The 23,348-nt window shown below is 40.7% G+C and overlaps 1 protein-coding gene across 3 annotated transcripts in view; it reads left to right on the forward strand.

Moving 5' to 3' along the window:
• Positions 1-22,429, forward strand: part of arih2 (ariadne homolog 2 (Drosophila)) — a 68,671-nt gene extending 46,242 nt beyond the window's left edge. For all 3 annotated transcript variants that reach the window (XM_052018244.1, XM_052018242.1, XM_052018245.1), the window contains 9 exons: positions 3,907-4,016; positions 8,491-8,608; positions 11,151-11,201; positions 11,298-11,319; positions 13,237-13,388; positions 13,812-13,955; positions 16,673-16,741; positions 17,558-17,641; positions 20,322-22,429. In XM_052018244.1, the coding sequence (XP_051874204.1) occupies positions 3,907-4,016; positions 8,491-8,608; positions 11,151-11,201; positions 11,298-11,319; positions 13,237-13,388; positions 13,812-13,955; positions 16,673-16,741; positions 17,558-17,641; positions 20,322-20,399 (828 nt within the window). In that variant the 3' untranslated portion in view covers positions 20,400-22,429. The remainder of the gene's footprint in view (positions 1-3,906; positions 4,017-8,490; positions 8,609-11,150; positions 11,202-11,297; positions 11,320-13,236; positions 13,389-13,811; positions 13,956-16,672; positions 16,742-17,557; positions 17,642-20,321) is intronic.
• The last annotated feature ends 919 nt before the right edge of the window (positions 22,430-23,348 follow it).

The raw sequence follows: 23,348 nt of genomic DNA on the forward strand, positions 1-23,348 counted from the left end.
TAATATTTTGTATACCTCTGTCATGTCTCCCCTCATCCTCCTCCCCTCCAACGAGTAGAGCCCCAGCTCCCTTAGTCTCTCCTCATAATCCATACTCTCCAATCCAGGCAGCATCCTGGTAAATCTCGTCTGCACCCTCTCCAACGCTTCTACGTCCTTCCTATAATGAGGTGACCAGAACTGGACACAGTACTCTAAGTGTGGCCTAACCAGGGTTTTGTAGAGCTGCATCATTGAGGTTTCTTGAGGGATAAATAATTGTCCGAATGCCAGGCATAATTTTTTGGTCGTCTTCGAAATAGTCCCTTGGTATCTTTTACATCCACTCTGGAGGACAAAGTGGGGCTTTGGTTTCTCACCCAAAAGATGACGTTTCTGTCTGTGCAATACTCTGATGGAGTCAGCCTGGATTTTTGTGCTCTGGAGTGAGACTTCAACCCACAGCCTTTGGATTCACAGGAACTAGCCACGCCATAGCTGACAAATAACTGCTAGTTCGTTTTAAGCAGGAGTGTGTTTACATAGTTCCTAGCAAAACATTCTCATTATTAATCCCATTTCCCTGAAATCCTGCAATTTATTCTCAAGTGCTTATCAGATCGTGTTTTGTTTTGCCACTCATCTACACTGGGGAGTCATTTACATTAGGCATTGTTTGAGACGCAAGAGGATACTAGAACACCCAGTAGAAACTCATGCAATCCTGAGGTCAGGATTGAGCCCAGGTGACGGGAGTTGTAGGGCAGCAAAGTTATCTGCTGCGTCATCGCACTACACTAAATTCTTTGCAGAGCTTTTTTTTATATTCATTCAAGGGATGTGGCTTTCGCCGGCTGAGCCGGCATTTAATTGCCCATCACTAATTGCTCTTGAGAAGGTGGTGGTGAGTTGCTGCTGTCCTTGAGGTGTGAGTATACCCACAACGTCATCATGAAGAGACTTCCAGGATTTTGACCCAGTGTCAGTGAAGGAACGCTGATGTATTTCCGAATGGTGTGTGGGTTGGAGGGCAACTTCCAGAGGGTGGTGTTCCCCGTGCTTTTGCTGCCCTTGCCCTTCTAGCTGGTTAGAGGTCCTTGGTTTGGAAGGTGCTGTCTAAAGAGTCTAAGAAGCTTTGGTATTGAGTTTGGCAAATGTGTTAGTTTTGTAATAGTCTTGGTATTATGCAAATGTGTTTTGTTTTTTTTGGTGAACAAATCCTATCAGAGCTGTTCCTTCAACAATTGAGCGCTGACTTTAGGCTGATGTGACACCAAATCTGATGCTGCCAGACTCGGTCATTGCTACCATTAGCTGGAGTTGGGTTTTCCAGGTATCATGGGCACCCTAGGGGGACACTCTCCTGCATCCTCTGCCAGCCTTAAGCAAAGCTTCAGATTGTACTATAACAACACAAACCAGTTTTGAAAGGCTGAAAATACAAGGACTCTGCAGCAGTTAATGAAAATGTTAGTCTCAAATGTGTTTTACTTGGCATAATACCAAGACTCTTACATATTGGTGTTTAGTTACTTTAAAATAGGATTTGGGAATATAGTTTGTCCAAAAGTACATCTTTTCCTCTTCCCTCCTCCCACTCTTGCTTCACTCCAACATTTAATTTCACAAAAGAGTTTTCCCATTATTCATGTCTCAACTAATGCCACCAGAATAAAAACAGCCCTTGATAATAGTGCCCCATTACAAAAGTAACATGTTGGCCAAACACAATACCATCGAAGCTTCTTAGACACTTTAGACAGCACCTTCCAAACTGCCATGATAATGATAAGATTATTTGCATCATGTTGATCCTTGCTGCCTACCAATACAAATGACTACATTTTAAATGTCTTTTAAAGTTGTGGGGAGAGGTATTTCAGGTCAATAACTCTTCTTCACAACTGAGGAACGTTAGAAGTCGAGTACGTTTTAGGTTGTAGTGAAGGGCAAGAGATGGAGATGATACCTGTGGTTGGGTGGAGACTAAGAATTATGCAAATGGTGAGATGGGCCATTAATTGCAGATGATCTTTCTGGAGGAGATGTAAATAGGAAATGAATGAGGCAGAGGAAAAAGTGCTGAAACCGTGAGATGCAGAATAAAGTAGTTACTGGGAATCTGAAATAATAGTGCTGGATATAACCAATTATTCAGGCAGCATCCATGAAGAGGGAAGAATGGAATGAATGTTACAGTTAGATGACCTTTGATCAGAACTGCCCAGTTCTGATACAAGCTGGAAAGACTGATTATCTGAAATAGTGGAATTTAAGTTTGAATGTTGAGTGTGCCCGTAGTAGATGCTCACCTGCCTTTTATCTCACCCCTTCCCATCATTTGGGATCCACCCAGTCATTCCTGATGAAGCAGCAATTCACTTGTACATCTTATTAATGTGCTGTTTTCCATGCTCACAATGTCATCTTGTTTGAGAAACCAAATGCAAATTAAGTGAATGCTTTGCAGAAGACCATTTTGTTCTCAAGGGTTATGCTGAGGTTCCAGTTGCTTGTCGTTTTTTATACTCCATTACCACTCAAATTCTGACCTCTGTCTTTAGCCATTCAACAATGCCCAATGTAAGCACAAGGGATAGAACCTCATCTTGCAGCAAGGCAAGTTGCAGCCTTCTCAACTCAATGTGGAATTCAACAAACTCTGTTAATGAACCTCTTTAGTTTGTATCATAACAAGCCACCTCTGAAACATCATCATTTACTGTTTATTTCTCTCCACAGATGCTGTCAAGTCTTTTTTTCAGATTTACAGAATCTGCAGTTATGTTGCTGAATCAGCTCTGTGCTTGGTGACTCTGACTCCCTGCAGAGCAATGTCTTGATCACAAAACTTCTCATCGACTTTTGCGAGCTCCTTCATGGCTTTGCTCTCTCTATTTCTATAACCTGCTTCATCGTCGCAAACTTGGAAAATATCTGTGCTGCTTCAATTCTAGTCAGCTGTGTATATCTGATTTCAATCACTTCACCTTCAGCTGATAAGGCCCCATGCTCTGCAATTCAGATTTCAGATTAGTTTATTGACATATACACCAGGGTGCAATGAAGTTCCTTTCTCGCATGAAGTTCAGACTAAGCAGTATACATGGTAACCTTAAACCTCTGTGCTTTTCTGTTTCTTGATGCTCCATAAAACCTTTGTACTCTTCCACTAATTGTTTGGTCAATTGCCCTGATATCTCTGGAGCTTGATTAACAAACAATATCTGAAATCATGTGGACTGCTTGGGATCCTCTATTATGCTAAATGTGCTAAATATGTGCATACTGTTACAGTGGAAATGGCTGCACAAGCATTGTTCAATTTAGACAACAGTCAATGACAAGTAACTGGAAAATGCTGTGCATAACTGAAAGAACCTTTGTTAATTGGACTGGTGAGCAGTCTGATGCTCAGCTAGGCTTAGCTCATGTGTTTTTATTTGTCAGAAAGAATAGTTAGGTTCAAATTTGCATGCTAGATATCAATGATAAAAATCATGTTAAGATTTAGGATGTAAGAAGCTGTTGCTGTGCCTTGAAAAATTAAACTTTCAGCAACTCTACCCCCAAAGAAATCTATTTGAATTTTTGTGGCTCCTTTTTATGCAACATGCTTGTTTTTTTTCCCCCCTGCATACAATCATAAGTGATTTCTTGTGTTGTTCTAAAACATGCTGTGGAGCTGCATTTCTGCAAATTTTCCCATTTCCCTTTCAGTGATCTTGGTTAGATTTGGTTTGGATGAAGTTTGTCAAAAACACGTAACCTGTGCCTATCCTTTGTCTGAAAACATCACTGGATATAAGTTATGGCCCAAGAATGCTCTTGGGCTATTTTCCAAAAATAAGGATGCAAGCTATTTTAGTGGAATCTGAAAGGATCTGCTACTTTCTCTCTGCTAACTCTTGTTTGCTTTTGAAATAGAGCCATTACCAGCTGCAGCTTTGTCCTGGTGCTGACTGTCCGATGGTGATCCAGGTACAGGAGCCTAAGGCTCGGCGTGTGCAGTGCAGCCGCTGTAATGAAGTCTTCTGGTAAGTGACTGATGCAGAAATTTAACCCTGTCAAAACTGCCGTGAAACGAAGAATTAGTTATTCGTCTCATTCGTGTCTTGAAATGCAAAAAAATTATTGGTGTTGGCTTATTATTGTCACTTGTACTGAAGTACAGTGAAAAACTTGTCTTGCATACCGTACAGGTCAATTCATTACACAGTGCAGTTACATTGGGTTAGTGCAGAGTTTTAGAGTTATAGCATGGAAATAGGCCCTTCGGCCCAACTCATCCAGTTGTCTTCTTGAGTTAGTCCCATATCCCTGCATTTGGCCCATATCCCTCTGAAATATTCCTATCCATGTACCTGTCTGTGCCTCTACCATTTCCTCTAGCAGCTCATTCCATATACCCACTACCCTCTGTGGAAGAAGTTTCCCCTCTGGTCCCTTTTTAATATTAACCTTCTCAACTTAAACCTATGTCCTATGTTTTAGACTCCCTTCCCCTGGGAAAAGGACTGTGTGATCATTCACTTTGTCTATGTTCCCCCCTCCCCATTGATTTTATAAACCTTTATAAAGTCACCCCCTAGGGAAAAAAGTCCCAGCTTATCCAGTTTCTCCTTGTAGCTCAAGCCCTCCGGTCCCAGTAACATCCTTGTGAATCTTTTCCGCACCCTTTCCAGCTTAATGATGTCCTTCTACACCCAGATGACAAGAGCTGCTCACAATACTCCAAGTATGGTCTCACCAACATCTTGTTCAACTCTTGTGTTCTTGCCCTGATGGGTGAAAGCAGGCGTTGCAAATGTTATTGTTGTTCGCCACTTCACCTCAATGCCACCAACAAGACCAGGAAAGATTCCTCTCTAACAGCTGCCTTTGCCCAAGTATGTGATTTGCACTGCACAGCAGATATTATTGTTAATAATTGCGCTGTTTTTTAAATAATGACCATTGCTTCTAATTGTTAGTACCCCCTCCCTCCATCCCTTTATTTTATTCTCATCCTCTCCCTTTTCTGGACCAAGAACCAGCCAAAATAATTTGAATGCAAGGTTTCTGACACAATGAGGGGGAAGGAGAGAAGGTAGGAGACCTTCTGGCATGGTTTACACAGGATAATAATGAACTTTTTATAGATTTTCAAAGTTGAAGTTTTAAATGCCTTGGGGGCCCTTGAATTGATCTGGAAGGATCTGAGATGCCAACGTGTTTTTCTGTCTTGAGTTTCCATTCCTTTCTCTCCCAGACGTGAGCTTGTGGTTGGATGGCAGTTATCTGCTGCCAGTTGTTCCAAGATAGGTGCTTTGAGTCAGTGTAACAAGAGTTAACTCAGGTTTAGGATTAAGACACAAATCATTTGTCCCAATCAGGCTTCACTTGAGCTGCCTGCTCTCTTTTCTCATCAACATGCATAACCTTCAGTTTCCTCCCCTCCTTATCACAAGATCCCCATTCTCTCTGCTCTTGGATGTTTATTCTGAATTCCCCATTGGATTTTTTTTGGTGACTAGTATTTATTTACGGCTTCTTGTTATGCTCTTCCTCATAAGTCAAATCATTCTGTCTGTATCCATGCTATCAAATCCTTCCATCATTTTAAAGACCTCTTAGGTCACCCCTTGTCTTTAGGAGAGAAGCAATGCTCCTTTCCTTGTAACAATTTGAGTACAATCCAGAAGAATCGGAAGAGCGTATTGTTTTGCCTTGCATTTTCTTGATAATGCTATGCATTAGTCCAGTGGGCACTGACTGTGTTTATTTGCTCTGATTATTTTCTCCCACGGAGTTGTTAAATGATTGACTACTTAGACATTGGAACAGAAAATAATGCCAGATTTCTGTTGATCATCAGGGGTAAAGTGGACTAATTTAACTACTCTGAGTAACATGCCCCATATCAAAAAGAAACAATTGACTGTCTGCTGAAGAGATCTGTAATAGCTGACTGAAGGCTTAGTTCCAGAGAGATATTCTGTGAATGATGTGAGTGAGATATATAAAGGCAGAGTGGGAGACAGGTTCTCTGAGGGAATCCCAGAGGAGATTGTTGAAGATGGAGGTTCACAGCAGGTCAGATTAGACATTTGGAGGACATGAGAGTAGTCCCAGCTGGAGGAGGTTGCACATGTTGGGTGAATGAGCTCTGATTGGGCTTGTAGGCCTCAACTTCTGGTACTAACTTCCACATTCTCACTGCAATCTGATTTTCTTTTGAAGGATTTCCAATTTGATGCATGAGTAGCTTTTATTTATGTCCTATTTCTGGTCTATAAAAGTGGAAATGTTCTCCACATCTGTCCTATTAAGCCCCTCATTCATTTTTTTAAATATCTCTGCCTTTAACTCTTACCTGTTGTTCTCGAGCTTGCTTAGACTTTACTGAAAGTATTGATATCTTGGCTGTGGTACTTTATTGGTAAATCTTCCCTTTATTTGGTACTTTCAGAACTTATTCTCTTATATAGAGGCAAGAACCCAGGTGTGGGCCAGCCAAGGCCTTGTACCTGTACATATTAATTGTTGACATCCATCCCAGTTCTACTGCTCCTGTTATAGTGTAATTGGCTTCTTGCTAATTGCACTTAGAAATGTATTGAGTAGAGCAGTGTGGTGGAAGGTTTACATTTTTTGTTGCTTCTCCCAGCATATTGCCTGACTGGTGTGTGGGAACAGTAGGGGACCCATGATATTAACCTGGTTCTTGAAGCATTCGTCGCATGAGTTGGCCTATTCCAGTCTGCTTTCTACAGAGCTCTGTAAACTTAATTCCCCTGAGGATGACAAAGACATGAAATTGAGAGATTCAATTCACAAATACTAAAAAAATACACTGAAAGCTGTGTCAGTGTAAATGGACACCTGTGGGAGAGTTGCTGAGATTACTGTTGTGGGTAGCACAGTGGGGCAGCTAATAGAGCCATTGCCTTTTGGGGCCAGAGACCTGGGTTCAATCCTGACTTTGGTTGTTTGTGTGGAGTTTGCACGTTTTCCCTGTGACAGTGTGGGTTTCCTCTGGGTGCTCCGATTTCTTCCCACATCGCAAAGGTTTAATTGCCCCTTTTGTGTGGGTGGGGGGGAGAATAAAAAATGGCTTGATGTTGGATTAGCATGCGTGGGTGATTGATGGTTGGTGTGGGCTCAGTCTGCCAAAAGGCCTGTTTCTGTGCTGCGTCACTCTGGCTTTTTTCCCTCCTTTTTGACTCCTTTTCTGGATGCACCAACTCATTTTGGGGGCTGATTTCAGTACCAACCCAAATAATAATAATCTTGTACAAATCCTGGCTTTTGTCTCCAAATGTTCATATGTATGCATTTAACAATAAGGACTGCTGGATACTGAAGAGAATTTGAGGCCCCTGTAAGCGTGTGTTTTTATGGTACCTCCATTTGTGGCTTTGATGAGAATGGCTCATTCACTTTGCTTCAGGAGTTAACCAAGTACAGGAACCAGAAGCTGAATCAGTGGTGAGGATGTGTTATAGTTTGGCAGCATCCTGAAGTTAAGTGAGTACTTTGCTTCCTTGGCAAGGAGATTCTTCAGCAGTTGGGTTAAAGTGTTAAAATGTTGCTTATGTGCATGATCGTTAAAAGTATTAAAAAATTCTCCAGCATGGTTTATCACTTAAGTTGTTTTGTTCTAAACGTTGACTCTATTGATAGGGAAAATATAAACTTGGCATAAGTTGTCTCTTTTATCCCAAACCAGTCCACATTTTCCACCAGTCTCCATAAGAAGGCAACCATTATCTACATGTTCAGTGTATTTTCCTCAGCAAGGCAAATTTCAGAGGCAGATGTTTTTTCTCATGGCCAGCAGGAAAGAGTTAGTTTTGGATTGAAATTTTGGAGGAGGAATGCAGTTTAAATTCATTTGAGAATTGAGAGAGGCAGAAATAAAATGAATGCAAAGGCAAAATACATTAGATGCTGGAATTCTGTGATTAAAAACTGCTGCAAGTACTCAGTAGATCAGGTAGCATCTGTAGAAAGAGTTAATGTTTCAAGGCAAAGAAAGTTATTGCATTGATGTAGTAGTTTATCATATATCTATCTAATCTTTTTATGTACAGTAAATTGTTTTTAAATGTAGTTACTGTGGGTGTACTTAGCAGCTATTTCAGACAACGCAATTTCCCACGTACAAGAATGAGAAAAACATGTTGATGTATTTGTGTTGTGAATTGACCAAGAAGTATTATACAGATATCACCACAATTATGTGCCCCTGTTTGAATAGTGCAATGTGATCTTTCATATTTACCCGAATCATCGAAGCAAGCAAATGGAATCTTGGTTTAACTTAATATTTCATCTGCAGCATGCCACCTCAACAGTGAAGCACTCCATCTCCTCTCAGTCTGGCTTCTGGGCTTGATTAGGACTTGAAATAGATTCTTTGAAGGACAAAATTTTGGAAATGTATTCACTTTAATCTGAGTTGTTGCCTGATTAAATCTGGAAGTAGTGACATCATTTGAATTCTAACCAGCATTTCTTATCTTGCAGCTTCAAGTGTCGCCAGATGTACCATGCTCCCACCGACTGCACCACCATTAAAAAGTGGCTCACTAAATGTGCTGATGACTCGGAAACTGCAAATTACATCAGTGCGCATACAAAAGATGTAAGGAGATAGCAACTTTGTGCGTAGTGACCGTGTACTGGTCTAATGTTCCAGAGGTTTTTTTTGTTCATTTAATTGTAGCTGGCAAAGCTTTTCCCTCGTTACCCTGGGCTGATGGGTCTCCTTGAATAACACTGGACTAATACGACTGAGTGGCTTCGTCGACCGCTTCAGGGAGCAGGGAAGAGTCACTATCCCTGAAGGATGCTTGAAACAATCTAACTAGTTTGCAATTGAAGCAGCTTTTACTTCCAGATTTTTAAAGCTGAATTTAAAATTCTGAAACTGCTTTGGTAGGATTTGAAATTACCGTTACTAGATAATTCACTCAGCCCACTGAATTAGTTATCAAATTACATAACCTCTATGTTATCGTCCCCAGAATTGTGGCAAATTCAGTGAACCTGATAATTTGTGGAAGTAGGAACAAGCAGCCGTATTGTCTTAGTGACTGATACCTTGCAGTGAAAAGGAACCTTTCAGGCTGATCCAGTCAAACCCGACACTAATCCTCCACTCTGCACTTTGACTATTAATGCTTTAGGTGGACTGGTTGTGAGGTGGTTACTACTAAGGACTGCTTTCTTGGAACTGTTGAAGATGGGCAGTAAATGTAACCTCACCACTGTTGCCTATGTCCAAAAAACAAGAAAACACAAGACAATTCACGAATGCCAGTATCTGTCTTTATGGAGTGTCATAACATCCTGGTTCTTTTTTTCCATTTCATTCCTCAATTAAAAATCAGAGCTTGAGCAGAGGATAGTCTTTTGCTTTGTTTTTGTTTTTGTTATTGCTCAGAACCTGGTTGACTGAAGTTCTATCTTTGTCTGTCATATTTTTCTGTTGTGCAAGGTCAAGCAGAAAAGATTTTGGAGTTATTTGCGGTAACCTTAATGATAATCAAAAGATAACTGGACATGGTACTTTAACCAGGAATGTTTTGGATATTTTAACAGATTATCAGTTGATAGGGTGGCTCATGAAATTAGAAGGTTTGCTTTCTTTTTCCCCCATAATGGAAGCCTTTGCACTGTAGCTGCAGTGGGGTCATCATAATCAAGTTAGTTGTCATCTGTTTCTTCAGATCATGTATGGGGTGGTCCAATATTTGAGAGCTGCTGTGCATTCACTGTGACTGGTAGGACCTTCATGAATGAAATTGTTCAAAATTTAGTCTGGGAGAGGGCACTGATGTTGATTTACTTATTCTTCCAGTGGATTCGGAGGAATTTGTGGAGAAGGCATTCATGACATCACTCCATTGCCTTGATATGCCCCCTATAGTTAGTCCAAGATTCAGAAGCAAAAAAAAGTGGCAGGGATCATCTACCTGTCTTTCCTTTCAGACTTATTTTACCTAACCTTTGTCTTCTCAATCCCTCCACTTGCTGACCTGCTACTCTAGTTCCCATCCTCCTACTATGCTAGTTTAAAGCATCCCAAGTAACACTAGCAAATCTCCCTGCGAGGATATTGATGCCCCTCCAGTTTAGGTGCATCCTGTCCTCTTAATACATAGCCCGATGATACATGTACCTGAAGCCCTTACTCCTGCACCAGCTCTTTGGCCTGCTTACCCTCCCCCTTCAGAATGTTATGTGCCCGCTCAGAGATCTTTGACCCTGGCACCAGGGAGGCAACACCATTCTGGAGTCTCACTCAGGGCCACAGAAACACCTGTCTGTGACCCTGACTAAAGAGTACCCTATCACTTATTGCTAGCTTTCTCTTTGATCTACCCTGCAGTACAACAGAGCCAGTCGTGGTGCCACAGATCTATTCATGGCTTTCATTTTCTCATGAGAGGCTACACCAACCCCCCCGCCCCCCCCCCCCCCCTCTTAACAGTATCCAAAATGGTATGCTTGTTTGAGTGGGGGACAGTTACGGGATACTCAATTGGGTATTGTTATCATAGTGACTGTACTTCAGGAGTGGTTAATTGACTGTGAAATGTCTTGGGACTATTTAAAAGAGATGTGAAAGGTGCTTTTTAAATGCATGTATTTCTTTAATCAACAGTGCATCTGAAGTAAGCTGAAGTAGCTGGTTTAATGTGTTTGCAGTAAAACTCTGATCTATTCAGAAATGTAGTTCACCAGGTGTCGTTTCCCATCCTTCCTGAGACTCTCAAGGGCCTCGGTCCCCACACCCCTCCAAAACTTAATTGGGTTCACCGGAAAATTTATTATAATACTGTGTACCATCTTAAAAAAAAGGGTAAGTTAGGATATTAATAGAAATAGCATCCAGTAATCCAGAAAATTCAAAGCTCAATGTGCTGGATTATCAGAGTTTTACTGTATAGTACCTATTGTTAATTAGCTCTCAGTGTTGAAATGTGTAGTTCCTTCAGAGCAGATCTCTGATATTGGTATTCACAGGTCAAGTTTCAGTCATCACTATCAAAAGATGGAATACTGAGCCACTAAAATACTGTAATTTTGCAATGATTCCAAATCCTGATTTGTAAAACTGTAATGCATTGACCTATTTTTTGGGGGATGGATCTAATTGTTTCTTTTAAAACATTTTACAGTGTCCTAAGTGCAATATTTGCATTGAGAAAAATGGAGGGTGCAATCACATGGTAAGAGAATGGTGCATCATTCAGTGTGCTTCATAGATTTTCCAATGTGCTAAATGTCCTGTTTTATTACTTTTCATCTCTTTCTTTTTGTTTCAGCAATGTTCAAAATGCAAGCATGGTGAGTCATGATAAAGGCAAATAATAAATATTATACTATGTATATTTAGAAAATGCACACTAAAACTGTTGGCAGTTTGCAAGGGTAAGAACCATAGGTCATGTGTATGAAATTAACTCTGTATGCCTCAGAGAAACAAACAGAATCTTAAGATATCTGTACTTTGTAATTGTGACTTGATAATTGTGAATTCTGTGAACTAGTACTTCAATGGAGTATTATTATTACTGTTTTTGAAATAAATCCTTAATCTGGTGGATGCAAAGTGGTTTATGGTTGTATTTAAAGAATAACTATATTCTGGCATCTTGTCCAGCATTTGTTCCTTATTCGTTCATGGAATTTGCATCTAGCTGCTGATACCAACGTTCATCAGTCATCCTTAATGGGCCTTGAACTGACAAGGCAGCTGAGAGTCAACTATATTGTTGGATTTGAGCTTGGATTTTCATATAGGCATCTTTGCATATATTGATGGAAACTAGTGCATCATTTGGGGTTTTGACTATTCAATGGGGATGGTGACCATGAAAATGAAGCAAGCTTCCGAATTCCAATTTTTAAAAATTATTTGAATTTATATTCCCAAGCTGTCATACTTTGAGTTGATGCCCAGACCCCTTCATGCCAGTACAGTAACTTAACCACCTTTCTCCTGTAGTTGAGCAGGTACTGAATGGTATTACTGATGTATATAATATTTTAGTGTACATGATGCAATCTAAGTTCAATAGGTTCCCTCGATTCTGTTTGTATTTTTGTCATCTCTCATTCCATAACCTCTGGGCGTGGTTGGAAAGGATGTGTACTTTGGGAAGTTTTACTTTGGAACTGAAGTATTTGAAAAGTTGATCAAACAAAAGTGTCAGTGATAGGTTGGATAGAAGGCCATTATTACTAACCACCCACGTATTTGCATTGTGGTATAAATCAAGAACTTTGAATTACATCATTTGTATAGAATTTGCCACGTTAGAAATTTTAAAGCATACATGCATAAGTTACATCTTCATACTTAAAATGCCATAAACATTTTAAATTAATGTTTTTTTTGCATATGTAACAAATTTTAGATACTGCATATGTATCTTGATTTTGTATTTTGTTGAGACTAAGTTAGACTCTTAGGATGAAGCTGGGCATAATTAGTCCAAAGCTTGATTGCTTAATTCCGCCATTAATGTTGCATGTTTCTTTTAAGTTCAGTGTTTATGAAGCTGCAATGTGTACTTGTGTTGTAGTTTACTGATGCTACGTAAGGAATAGAGGCAGGGATAGGCCATGCAGCTCAGGAGTCCTGTTCCACACCCAGATAACTTCCATTTCAAAAAGCAAACTGCTGGACGAACTCAGCAGGTCAAGCAGCATCTGTGGAGGGAAATGAACAGTTGATGTTTTGGATTGAGACCCTTCATCCAGATTCCAGCATCTGCGGCCTCTTATATCTATAGTTTCATTTTCACGTGCATTTATGAACTTTACATGGGTACATTTGGCTGCAAATATATTTTCACTGGTTTAAGATTTTGTGTATTGTAGATCTGATTTTCACCTTCCATATGTAATACAGATGGCCTGAGCACTAGTACAGTATCCACATTCCTGGCTAAAGTTAGTTAATGAATTGGTCCAAGAACATGTCCATTCCACATGTTCCTTAACGGGTAGTATATTTAGTCGTTTGGATGAGGAAGAGCTTGATTTTAGGTGTGCCCTTCAGAATAAAATCTTACAGGGAACACAGATTGGGAATAGTACCTTGGTAAGGTACTATTGAAATTTTAAATAGCCAAGCTTTTTATTTCATGGAATCATAAAATCTCTGAGAAATCCTGCCAGACACATTCACTAGCTTTTCCCTCAAAGCCCTGCAGTATTTTCCTCTCTCAAATATCATCGTTGTATTTATTTTCTTAGATTTCTGTTGGATGTGCCTGGGAGACTGGAAGACCCATGGCAGCGAGTATTATGAATGCAGTCGGTACAAAGAGAATCCTGACATTGTGAATCAGAGCCAGCAGGCGCAGGCCAGGGAAGCCTTGAAGAAATACTTGTTCTATTTTGAAAGGGTAAGAGCTGTTTTGAAAGGATGTCAAAAATTGCTGTTCTTTTCACCAAGTTTCCAAAGCTGGCTGACTATTGCTGGATAAGATCCAATGGATACATTGATCCAACGTGTTTTCTATTTAGTGTTGGGTGTTTTGTTTGGGAAGCCTGTGCCCATTCAGACACATTCCCATTCTTTGATGTTGGGAAGCTTTGGACTTCTGATTTTAAGAGCCATGACTTTGTATCACAAGTCTGGGGGCAGTATTGGTGATTAAAGTGTATTCTTTCATTATCTGACTAATGTACATTCTTTCATTATCTGACTAATGTAGTGGGATTCACTCATTCCAATAAACATCCTGTCCTATCAGTCCATCCTACTGCATCAAATGGGGTTTTAGAAGGTGAACAAAAGGTTTACCTTTGTTTTTCCATTTCTGCAGTGGGAAAACCACAATAAGAGCCTGCAGCTAGAAGCACAGACATACCAGCGGATTCAAGAAAAAATCCAGGAACGTGTTATGAATAATTTGGGAACGTGGATTGACTGGCAATATTTACAGAATGCTGCCAAGCTGCTTGCCAAGGTAAGTTGCTTGTCCAATGGGCTAATTATGCAATTGAATGAGTACATAATTTGTTTCTCTTATTCATGGGATGTGGGCACTACTGGTAGGGTTGTATTTATCGCCTGTACTTGATAACGTTGGGGATTGTGCTGGTGAACTGCTGCCATCTGTGTGATGAATGTATTCGCACAGTGCTGTTAGCAAGTTCCAGTCTTTGACTCTGCATCGGTGAATGAAAGATGACTTACTTCCAGCTCAGGGTTGTGACCTGGAGGGCCACTTGGTATGACTTCCTCTTGCTGCCTTTGTCCTTCAAGGTTGAAGATGCGGTCAAAGAAACCTTATCTAATTGCTGCACCACACTTGGTATTGTAACTATGGTTTCCTGGTGATAGGAAGAGTGTCACTGGCAGAGCATGGGGTTATGTCATGGTGTCACCAAGTCACTATGTAATCAACATTGAAGTTCCCCATCCAGAGTGTATTCTTTGGCCCTGATGTCCCTTAATGTCTCTTCTGAATACTGATCAGTATGGAGGAATACAGATTCATCAGTAATGAAAGATAGTAGGTGGTCATCAATCGGAGTTTTCTTTCCCACATTTCACCTGATGTGGTATTCAGTTAGTGTTGGTTCCCAAGGTTTCTCCCCCTGACTGCCTATCATTGTGCCACCACTGGTCCTCTTGTCCTGTGATGGATAAGAGTTTTGACTTGTTCAGTTGTTGCTAATCTAGACTGCAGGGCAGCCCAACCAATTTTGGTGTGTCCTAAGATATTAGTGAGTACAATTTTGGGTGCCCATGTTGAATCAGAATCTGTGCAAGGTGAACATCTGTTTTTTTAAATATATTTTTGGTGATAGCAGTTTGCTGTAACCACATGGCTTGCTAGTTAGTTAAAGGCCTATGTATTTGGAATTCACTGTACACCAGACTGCGTAGGAGTGGTTTCCCTGTCTTTTGGCCCTCCCTACAGGAGTCCAGCCTCCTTTGTTCTTCCAGTTCCTGATTTTCATTACCACAGAGTTGAAAGTTGCAGTAATCCATTCCAACTATTTAACTTCCTCTAGATGACGCTCCTTAAAATCATCTTCGGTCAGACTTTTCTCATTTGTCCTAATATCCCTGTTGCTTGTTTGAAATTTTGTTTGATTATGCTGCTGTGATTTGCCTTGGGGATATTTTACTAAATCTAGGTAGTAATCTGATAGGTAAGTACACTGCCAAGTCTGATGACTTGGTAATGTACTTACCAGTTGTAATCGTACGCACCAGTATTGTCCAAGTTTTAATCCCAGGTGTATGCTGAGTCAGCCATAGTCAAGTTTCTTGTGTACTATCCAGTGGGAAAGTTGCTGTGACCCAGCAGAATTATGACCTTAGACTATGTAGATCAGCATGGTTTAGTGACATATTTTGCTTGGATTGTTGCCCAGGTTAAAGGTACGAAATAAAGCATTTCCAAAAGAAGGGGTCTCATGTCCTGAGAATTCATGACTATTTGGGAAAAAAATAAAAGTATACCGCGAGGCCATTTGAACCATCAAATTCATCTTTGTGTGTAGATTGGGGTCTTTCTTGCACTCCTCACAGGCATTCCTTGTTGCCCTGCTATCAGTGTGTTGGAGGTGTATGGACTTTCATGGACAGGAGCTTTACACCATCCAATGTCTGAATTAATTTTACTGCACTGTTTGCAAAGTCACAACTGCCATTTAAATGGATTCAGTTTTTGTTTCCGGAAAAGGCAATGATTAATCATTCTGATTTCTGGAGTATTCATTACAGTGGAATTAAAGGGGAAAATTCCAACTGACGGGTGTCTCTGGTTTGGTTTCTAAGAATTCTGGTGTTTAAAGTTTGGCAAAAGGTTCTAGCTCAATCTGTCATTACTTATTGCAATAGTCGGTCAAGTTCTGCTTTTCAGTGTTGGGCAAGAGTGATAACTGCTTGATTGCTTCTTACTGGCCATGACATCGATTGAAAGTACGTGGTCCCTCTCTCTGTTCCAGATCCAGCTCGTTTTGTGTGCCTACTTATTTAAATACCTTGGCATTGTCAAAGCTGAAAAATAATTGGGGCAAAGCATTAGATTCTGTGGATTATCTCCAAGAGAGGAAGGGGGAGATTGTAACAGTTAAGGTAGTGCCCTCTTTTTCTAAAAAAAAATTCCAAAACACTTGAAAAAGAAACTGGTAGGAGCAAGGAAATATGGACTATCTGCGCTGAGCAAAAAGTTTTGCTAAAAAGAAAATCCCTTTCTGAGGATGCTAATCCTATAATCTTGCTGTATGCCAGAGAAAAGAAGCCAAAATAAGTTCATCCTTGCTGTCAGACTTGGACTTAGGCAAGAGTGCATGTCATCTGTTTAAGGAAGAGTGATATAATTGTTGGTTTATGACCTTTGTTGAAACCTCTCGGAATTGCTTGGCACACTCACAGGACTTGGGTTGTCTGCAGTCAGCCATCTAAACCACGGCTCCTCTGTGGCGGTGGAATGAAATCTGACCAGTTAGATTCTTCCAAGGTGTGGTTTCAAGCAAATTTATTCAGTCAACCATTAACACAAGTATAGGAGCACTGTACCATGCAAGTTATTATTACTTCAAGAGGCGGAAAAGAGGTTATAAAAACATTATTGGCTTGGCTGAATGGCTTGTTTTTGGCAAAATATTCCTGGAGATTCTATCCAGGAGTTTCTAATTATTTTTCTCTATTTTCCTCTTTCTAAAGTGTCGGTACACCTTGCAGTATACGTATCCATACGCATACTATATGGAGTCTGGGCCCAGGAAGAAACTGGTAAGAGCTTTGGTCAGACCCATTTTGATGGGTGTGGTTTTCTATCCAATTGCCAAAATGTAATCTAGTAACTGGATGTGGAGCATAGATCATTTCGGTTTTAGATGCAGTTCCTGGTACAATCTTTCTGACTTGAGGGATTGTTCTATTACATGCAAGCCCCATGCCGTCTTTTGTGTTGCAACAGAGATGTATCTTTACTGTTGACCAGTAGCCAAAGTGGGGAAGATGGAAATGCTCTCGACTTGCCCCCCTTTGTAATAGGCCCTTGTGCTCATCAAACTTTATAGCACCATTTCCTCTTTTATCATCAATGATGTAGCTGTTAATGCAAAGGAATTACAGGCATCTCGAGGTGTAAAGCCCTTAGTAAAGATACGGGAGAGTTTTACTTTGTCTTGAATAAGGGAATTGGTTTACAAGAGAGATTGGAAAAGTTCAGTTTGGTTTTGTTTGGAACAGAAAAAAATCAAGAGGTGATGTAGTGAAGGTTTACATGATGGAAGGCTCCTGCAGACTAGGAAGAAAAAATATATTTGTGGTGGGTCTGCCAAAGCCAGGAATCCAAAATTATTGGCGAAGTTCCTGAGGGCAGATGTGCAAGTTGTATCTCCCCAGAGTTTCAGGTGCAGGTTACTGTTCCTGTAATTAATTGTAAACGAGCATTTGACCGGTTCTTGCAAAACATTGAGACTAAGCATGACTGCTCCTTCTAAGGGCCAAGTAATATCCTCTGCAGTGAACTATTGATTCTGTGCATGTCCGAACAACACTGATCTTGCAATTTTACTGATTTGAGAAACTTATCTTTTCCAGTTTGAATACCAGCAAGCGCAGCTGGAAGCAGAGATTGAGAATCTGTCCTGGAAGGTAGAGCGAGCAGACAGTTATGACCGAGGGGTAAGCACTGTGTTGAACTAGATTGCTGTTGAAAGCCTCTTGTCGTTATGCATTCACAAGTGTCACTGGCAAGGCTATCATGTACTGCTCATCCCCAAATACTCTGGAAGGGGTGGGGAGCCAGTGGCATTGGTTCAGGACTTAGAGGAAGGAACAGTCAAATAATTCCACGTCAGCATGTCATGATTTGCAAGGAGAACTTTCAGGAGATGGCGTTCCCATGAACCTGCTGCCCTTCACCTAAGCTGTGGAGGTGCTCGTGGAGACTCCCTGATGATCAACGGCCATTCATCTTGCACATTGAAACTCGAACATTGGTGGCAGAGGGAGCGAATATTTCTGTGGATGAATTGGTTTCTATTCAAGGCAGCTACTTTGTTCTGTAAGAGTTTAAGCTGCTTAAATATTGGTGGGGTGACACTTCTCTGAGCCATTGGAGAGTACTGCATCACACTCCTGACTCGGGTCTTGTTGATGCTGCACTTTCAATCACAAGATCTCTGTAAAGAAAACAATAACATTCATTCAGCATTACCATTTAAGAAACCAACAGAGAAAATGTGCACTCGTTCCACTGAGTTTTGTGGAGCCAAATGGATTAATATAAAATAATTAAATAAAAACTTGTTTAAAAATGAGAATTTAATTTTAGCAAAATATACAGTATTACTACTGACGAAGTGGTTTTCTTTGTAATAATTGAGCAGAGTTTGGCACTTCAACTATTTTCAGATTTTTACTTCATAAGGAAAATGGGATGTGCAATAGCTACTATAAGCCATCTGTCTGTAGTATAATGTATAAAACTGGCACTGTTTGGATATTTTATTACCGTACCTTGGGTGGCATGGTAGCTTAGCAGTTAGTGTGATACTATTACAGCGCCAGCGATCGGAGTTTGATTCCCGTCGCTGTCCGTAAGGAGTTTGTATGTTCTCCTGTGTCTGCGTGGGTTTTCTCCGGGTGCTCTGGTTTCCTCCCACATTGCAAAGACGTACAGGTAGGCGGTCCAGACTCGTTGGGCCGGAAGGGCCTCTTACCACGCTCTAAATTAAAAAAAAATTCAAACTTAAAAAAATTTAAGTCTGCAAGCCTTTAAACGGAATCTGCACTTTGACTAGTTATCTCTGGGTTTCAAGTATTACTATGCACAGTGAATATTATTGCAAGTTTATTTAAAGAAAGCACGAGTGGGCAAGATGGCCCTTTAAGTCTTCAATAAGATCCTTGTACCTCAATTCCACTTTCCTACTTGTATCTCATAATCCCTTGGTGCCTAAAAGTCTATTGATCTCAGTCTTGAATGTACTTGGAGGCCAAGCAACCACTGCTCACTGGGGGTAGGGAATTCCAAAGGTTCGCAGCCTTTGGGTTGAATCATTTCTCCTCATCTCAATCCTACATGGCTGGTGCTTTATCTTGAGACTAAAACGGTACCAGAATGTATCTGAAATACCTCATGAATACAGCCTTAGAGTTAGTTGGCTCTTTAGCTTTGAGGTGAGAGAAGGAAAGATAAAAGTTAAGGCACTTTTCAACCTTGGAATTAAATAATAGACTCTGCCAGATTTGAATTGTTAAATATTAGGACATGTCTAATGCTTCTCTGGGGAATTCTTGAAGTAACTGTTTCATTTGTTGTGGTTCTTCTTCACCCCAGCATAATTCTATTGGAAGTCATATATTGTAATTATCAGGTATTTATATTTTAAATTAAATTACATATATCCTCGAACCACGTCTGTCATCATCGAAACACTGTCTCCCAACTGTCGGATGCCTTAAAACCATTACTGATGTCACTGCGAGACCTAGGGATTTATAGCGAGCATACCTCCAGAGGTGGGAACCCAGAGAATTCCCTAACACTACTGCTGTCTTGACCTTTCCCACCTCCCCCTTCTGTACAGCTGAGCCACCTCTGCTATTGTGGTCTCAGTTGTAGGGGTACCCTCTTCTACATCAGTTTTCAGAATTAAATACCAGTTGGAGAACCGTCTGTCTGGCAGTCATCCATTTCTCCCTCTCTGCACTTTCTTGAGCTGTGGGTGTCCACTCTCTATAAAACACTTGGTCTTGCAGTGATGTCTGTTATAGGCCAGGCCAAAATCCAGAGCTGGAGCTCTTGTGGCTGGTGATACTTGCTGCATGTGTGTTTGTCCTGACATGGGAAGCATCCAGGAGTTTGTACATGGCACAGGATATGCAGTCTGCAAGTCCAGCAGCCTCTTTCTGCTGGGATCATCTGACTGCAGTCAGTGGGGCTGAATATGGTGCTAACTGATAGATTTATATCCACAGGTATACCACAACTTTTTGGTCAAGTAACAATAACTTTAGTTAATTAATTTTATTTGGTTACCTAATTACATGAAGACTTTAGGCCTCTTGTGTCTAAATTTTAACTACTTATCACTGCAAATTCAAACGACAAGGTTAAGAAAGTCTGACAGTAAAGCTAAAACAAATATTTAAAGTTAAGTCACTCCTATTGCTCACCAACTATTCTCTATGGATGTGGCTCTCAGTGGACACTGTACGCTGGTGCTAAACCTCGCTGTACTTTAGTCGCACTCACAGATTTATTTTCTATTCTTACAGAAAAAGAGATTAAGTATAAACTATTTATCTACTGGAGGAATAGGAGCATATATTAACCTTCATTTCCTTTGTATTTCAGGATCTAGAGAATCAAATGCATATAGCAGAACAGAGGCGTAGGACACTGCTTAAAGATTTTCACGACACATCAGACTAAAGGAGTCCTTTGGACGTGGTGACACATTGAATAAGGCCTTGGCTGGGGAAGATGAAGAAATACTGGCTTTAGTTCCTTGTTTCTTTTATCATCTGTCATCCTTTGGTTTTCTTTTGTTTGTCGGAATAGTCAGCAACACTCATGGATGGTTCCATTCATGAGCTATGATAGTGTTAGACTTTTTTTTTAGAGAGAAAAAAAAGATGTATTTCTTTTTTTTAAAAAAAAGAATGTGTTAACATTGAAAAAGGAAATTGTTAAACCTTTTAAGAAGTCTTGGCTTTTACAAACACTTTCACAGAGACTGGAAGAACTGCAGAAGCCTCAACGCCCCACAGACTTTTAATGTAAGTTTTCACTAGAACAAGAATATTTGGGACATCTGAGGCACAACCTAATTATATCGTGCACACTGGCACCAAGGCACGCTGCTTAAGCGACGGCTGGGAATTGAAAACTGCTTAAAGAGGAGTCGTTTGGGAATTATTTGGTTTTCTGGTATCTTGCTTTTAACGTTAGTTGCCTGCTTTGGCTGGGAACAATTTTATTTCTGTTTGATTTGAGGGGGAATGATGTCAACATAAATTTACATGTAGATGAAGGAGGTGACCTGTCTTTGTGACATGTAGTGAACTTCCTAATACCTTCTGGAGAGCACACAAAAAAAATCCCCTGCATTCTCCCCACAGTCAAAAGGGAAAGTGACAATTACGTAAGTAAGTATGCTGTTAGTATCTCTTATTGTGAGCAGAACAGCTGATGACTTATACTGGCAATGAAATACCTGACTCACTAAGTATGCTGTTAGTATCTCTTATTGTGAGCAGAACAGCTGATGACTTATACTGGCAATGAAATTCATGAATGTTCATGAGCTTCATGAAATACCTGACTCACTCCCCCCCCCCCCCCCCCCCCGCACTCTACCATGCAACAGCAGTTTGTTACAACCTTGTTATCTGATCAGCATCAACAATTTTTAAAATAGTTTATACCTTTTTTAAAAAGAAAAAAAAGTTTTGAGCTTTTTCCCCAGACCCACTTCTTGTAACGGTTTAGTGATGTACTTACTATTGGTAAAATGGGGTCCTGGTTGTGTATGTGGGTTACCAGGATATATAAGTATGTTTTTATACATTTCATATTTGTCACACTACCTCGAGTGCATTCAGCATTCTGATCCACAATGGTAAGAAGAGTGAAAAATTCATATTTGTTTTGCTCGGGGTTGGTGAGTAGGGGAACTATTTATGATGTGAATCTTTTCTCCTCTCTCCTCTTCCCCCTCCCTCCTCCCCCCACCCCCCCCCCCCCAACGTTGCAGCTGAGAGGTTGTGTAACTGCTGTAATGTTTTCAACTAATTGTGCTTTGTGCAGCAATAGAACCACTGTATCCTCGTTACTAGTATAAAAGACTATTTAATTCCACTGGCTTGCCATTGTCTGAAACCTTGCTGACCTTTTTCTACTCAAGTGGCACCTTCCCAAGTGTGATGCCGTGCTCTGCGTTTGTGCTGAGCGCTGGGTGAATTTGATCTTGCCATTTGTTTCCATATTGACTGTTTTGTCTTGAGGCTGACCAGTGATGATGCTCTGTGAAGGTAGATGGCACCTGGCACCAGTGATGATCTAGCCACATGCCTTACTGGCAGGCATCACCGTAACTGTGGGTCAGCTGATGCAGGGTGTGGCAGTGATGTTGACCACTGTTTGATTTTAATTTTTCTTCCTCTCAAAGATAGTTTGGAAGTTTAGCTCCCTTGAGATCCAATTTCTGGTTTTCCCCAATGGCAAGGAACTCTTTGCAAGCAATAAAAATGTTTTTTCTATTCTGCAGCATAACTAGTTGGAAGATTTCAACAAGTAATTTAATTTTGAGCTTGTTACTATGCATGCTCAAGGTTTGCAGTGTTACTGAAACCACTTGATTGAATTATTACCTTGTAGCTGCTGCCCTATTATCCCGAATGTGAGCTGAATCACATGGATAACATTGAATAAATCTCACAGCTATGTAGATTAAATCTTAACCCTTTTGCTTCCTGTTTCCATTTTGATTTTGGGCTGTTCTCTGGTGTTGGGAAATGTTTCAATTGACCTCCTCTGCCTGGGGGACTGGAAGTTGAGGTTGTCGTCTGTGTATTCCTGAAAGTTTCATCTCGTAATATGCTGCCTGTAGCAGCCCTGCCCCTGTATTTCTACTGTAGAAGCCTTGAAATGCATCACTTTCTACACACATTTAAACTTTATTTTCGCCATCACTTTTCTCATGGAATTGCTGCAGCGTTGTGAATATTAATCTCTACTTGGCTTCTGAAGTGTTGCCATCCGAACAAAGTTTATGGAGTCCTGAATGCTGACGATTCCACTGCAAGTCACGGCAATTAATGAGATCTGTGACCCTGCGTCCAAAGCATTAGATTTAGTGGTCCACCGGCTAGTGATTGCTATTCTTCAATGCATTGTCGAGAAAAATCAATGTTGATTTTTTTTGTAATTACTGAGGAACTGTTAACAGTGACCCAAAGTCCGACTCATCAGTGACCACCGGGCAGTGCATATAATATAGATGGAGGCCCTTTAGCTGTGGTGCTTGTGCCAGCGGTTTGATCTGATTTGTTCATTCCCCTGTTCTTCTTTACCCCTTTGGTCTGGTGCTACTCCTCACTTTCCTTCCTTCTAAATAACATTTAGATTTCTGGAGGTGTTGGGGGAATTCTCGTGCTGTGACTGGAGTGATCCCCAGCCCCCACAAGACGTTGAATGCTCCCTCACTAAGATGATGCCATACTAGTGGCAGAGCTAACCTTCGGGAATCCCATACCATCCTCATCTGGAAGTGGAAGAGCAGTGCTTGAAGTTCTGTGTCTGAGATTGTCCTGTACCTAGTGGTCAAGAACGAACCTCAAGAACAATAGACAGCTGGATTCCCCTGCTGAGATGATTTGA

Source organism: Pristis pectinata, chromosome 6 (genome assembly GCF_009764475.1).
Source record: "Pristis pectinata isolate sPriPec2 chromosome 6, sPriPec2.1.pri, whole genome shotgun sequence".
NCBI lineage: Eukaryota > Metazoa > Chordata > Chondrichthyes > Rhinopristiformes > Pristidae > Pristis > Pristis pectinata.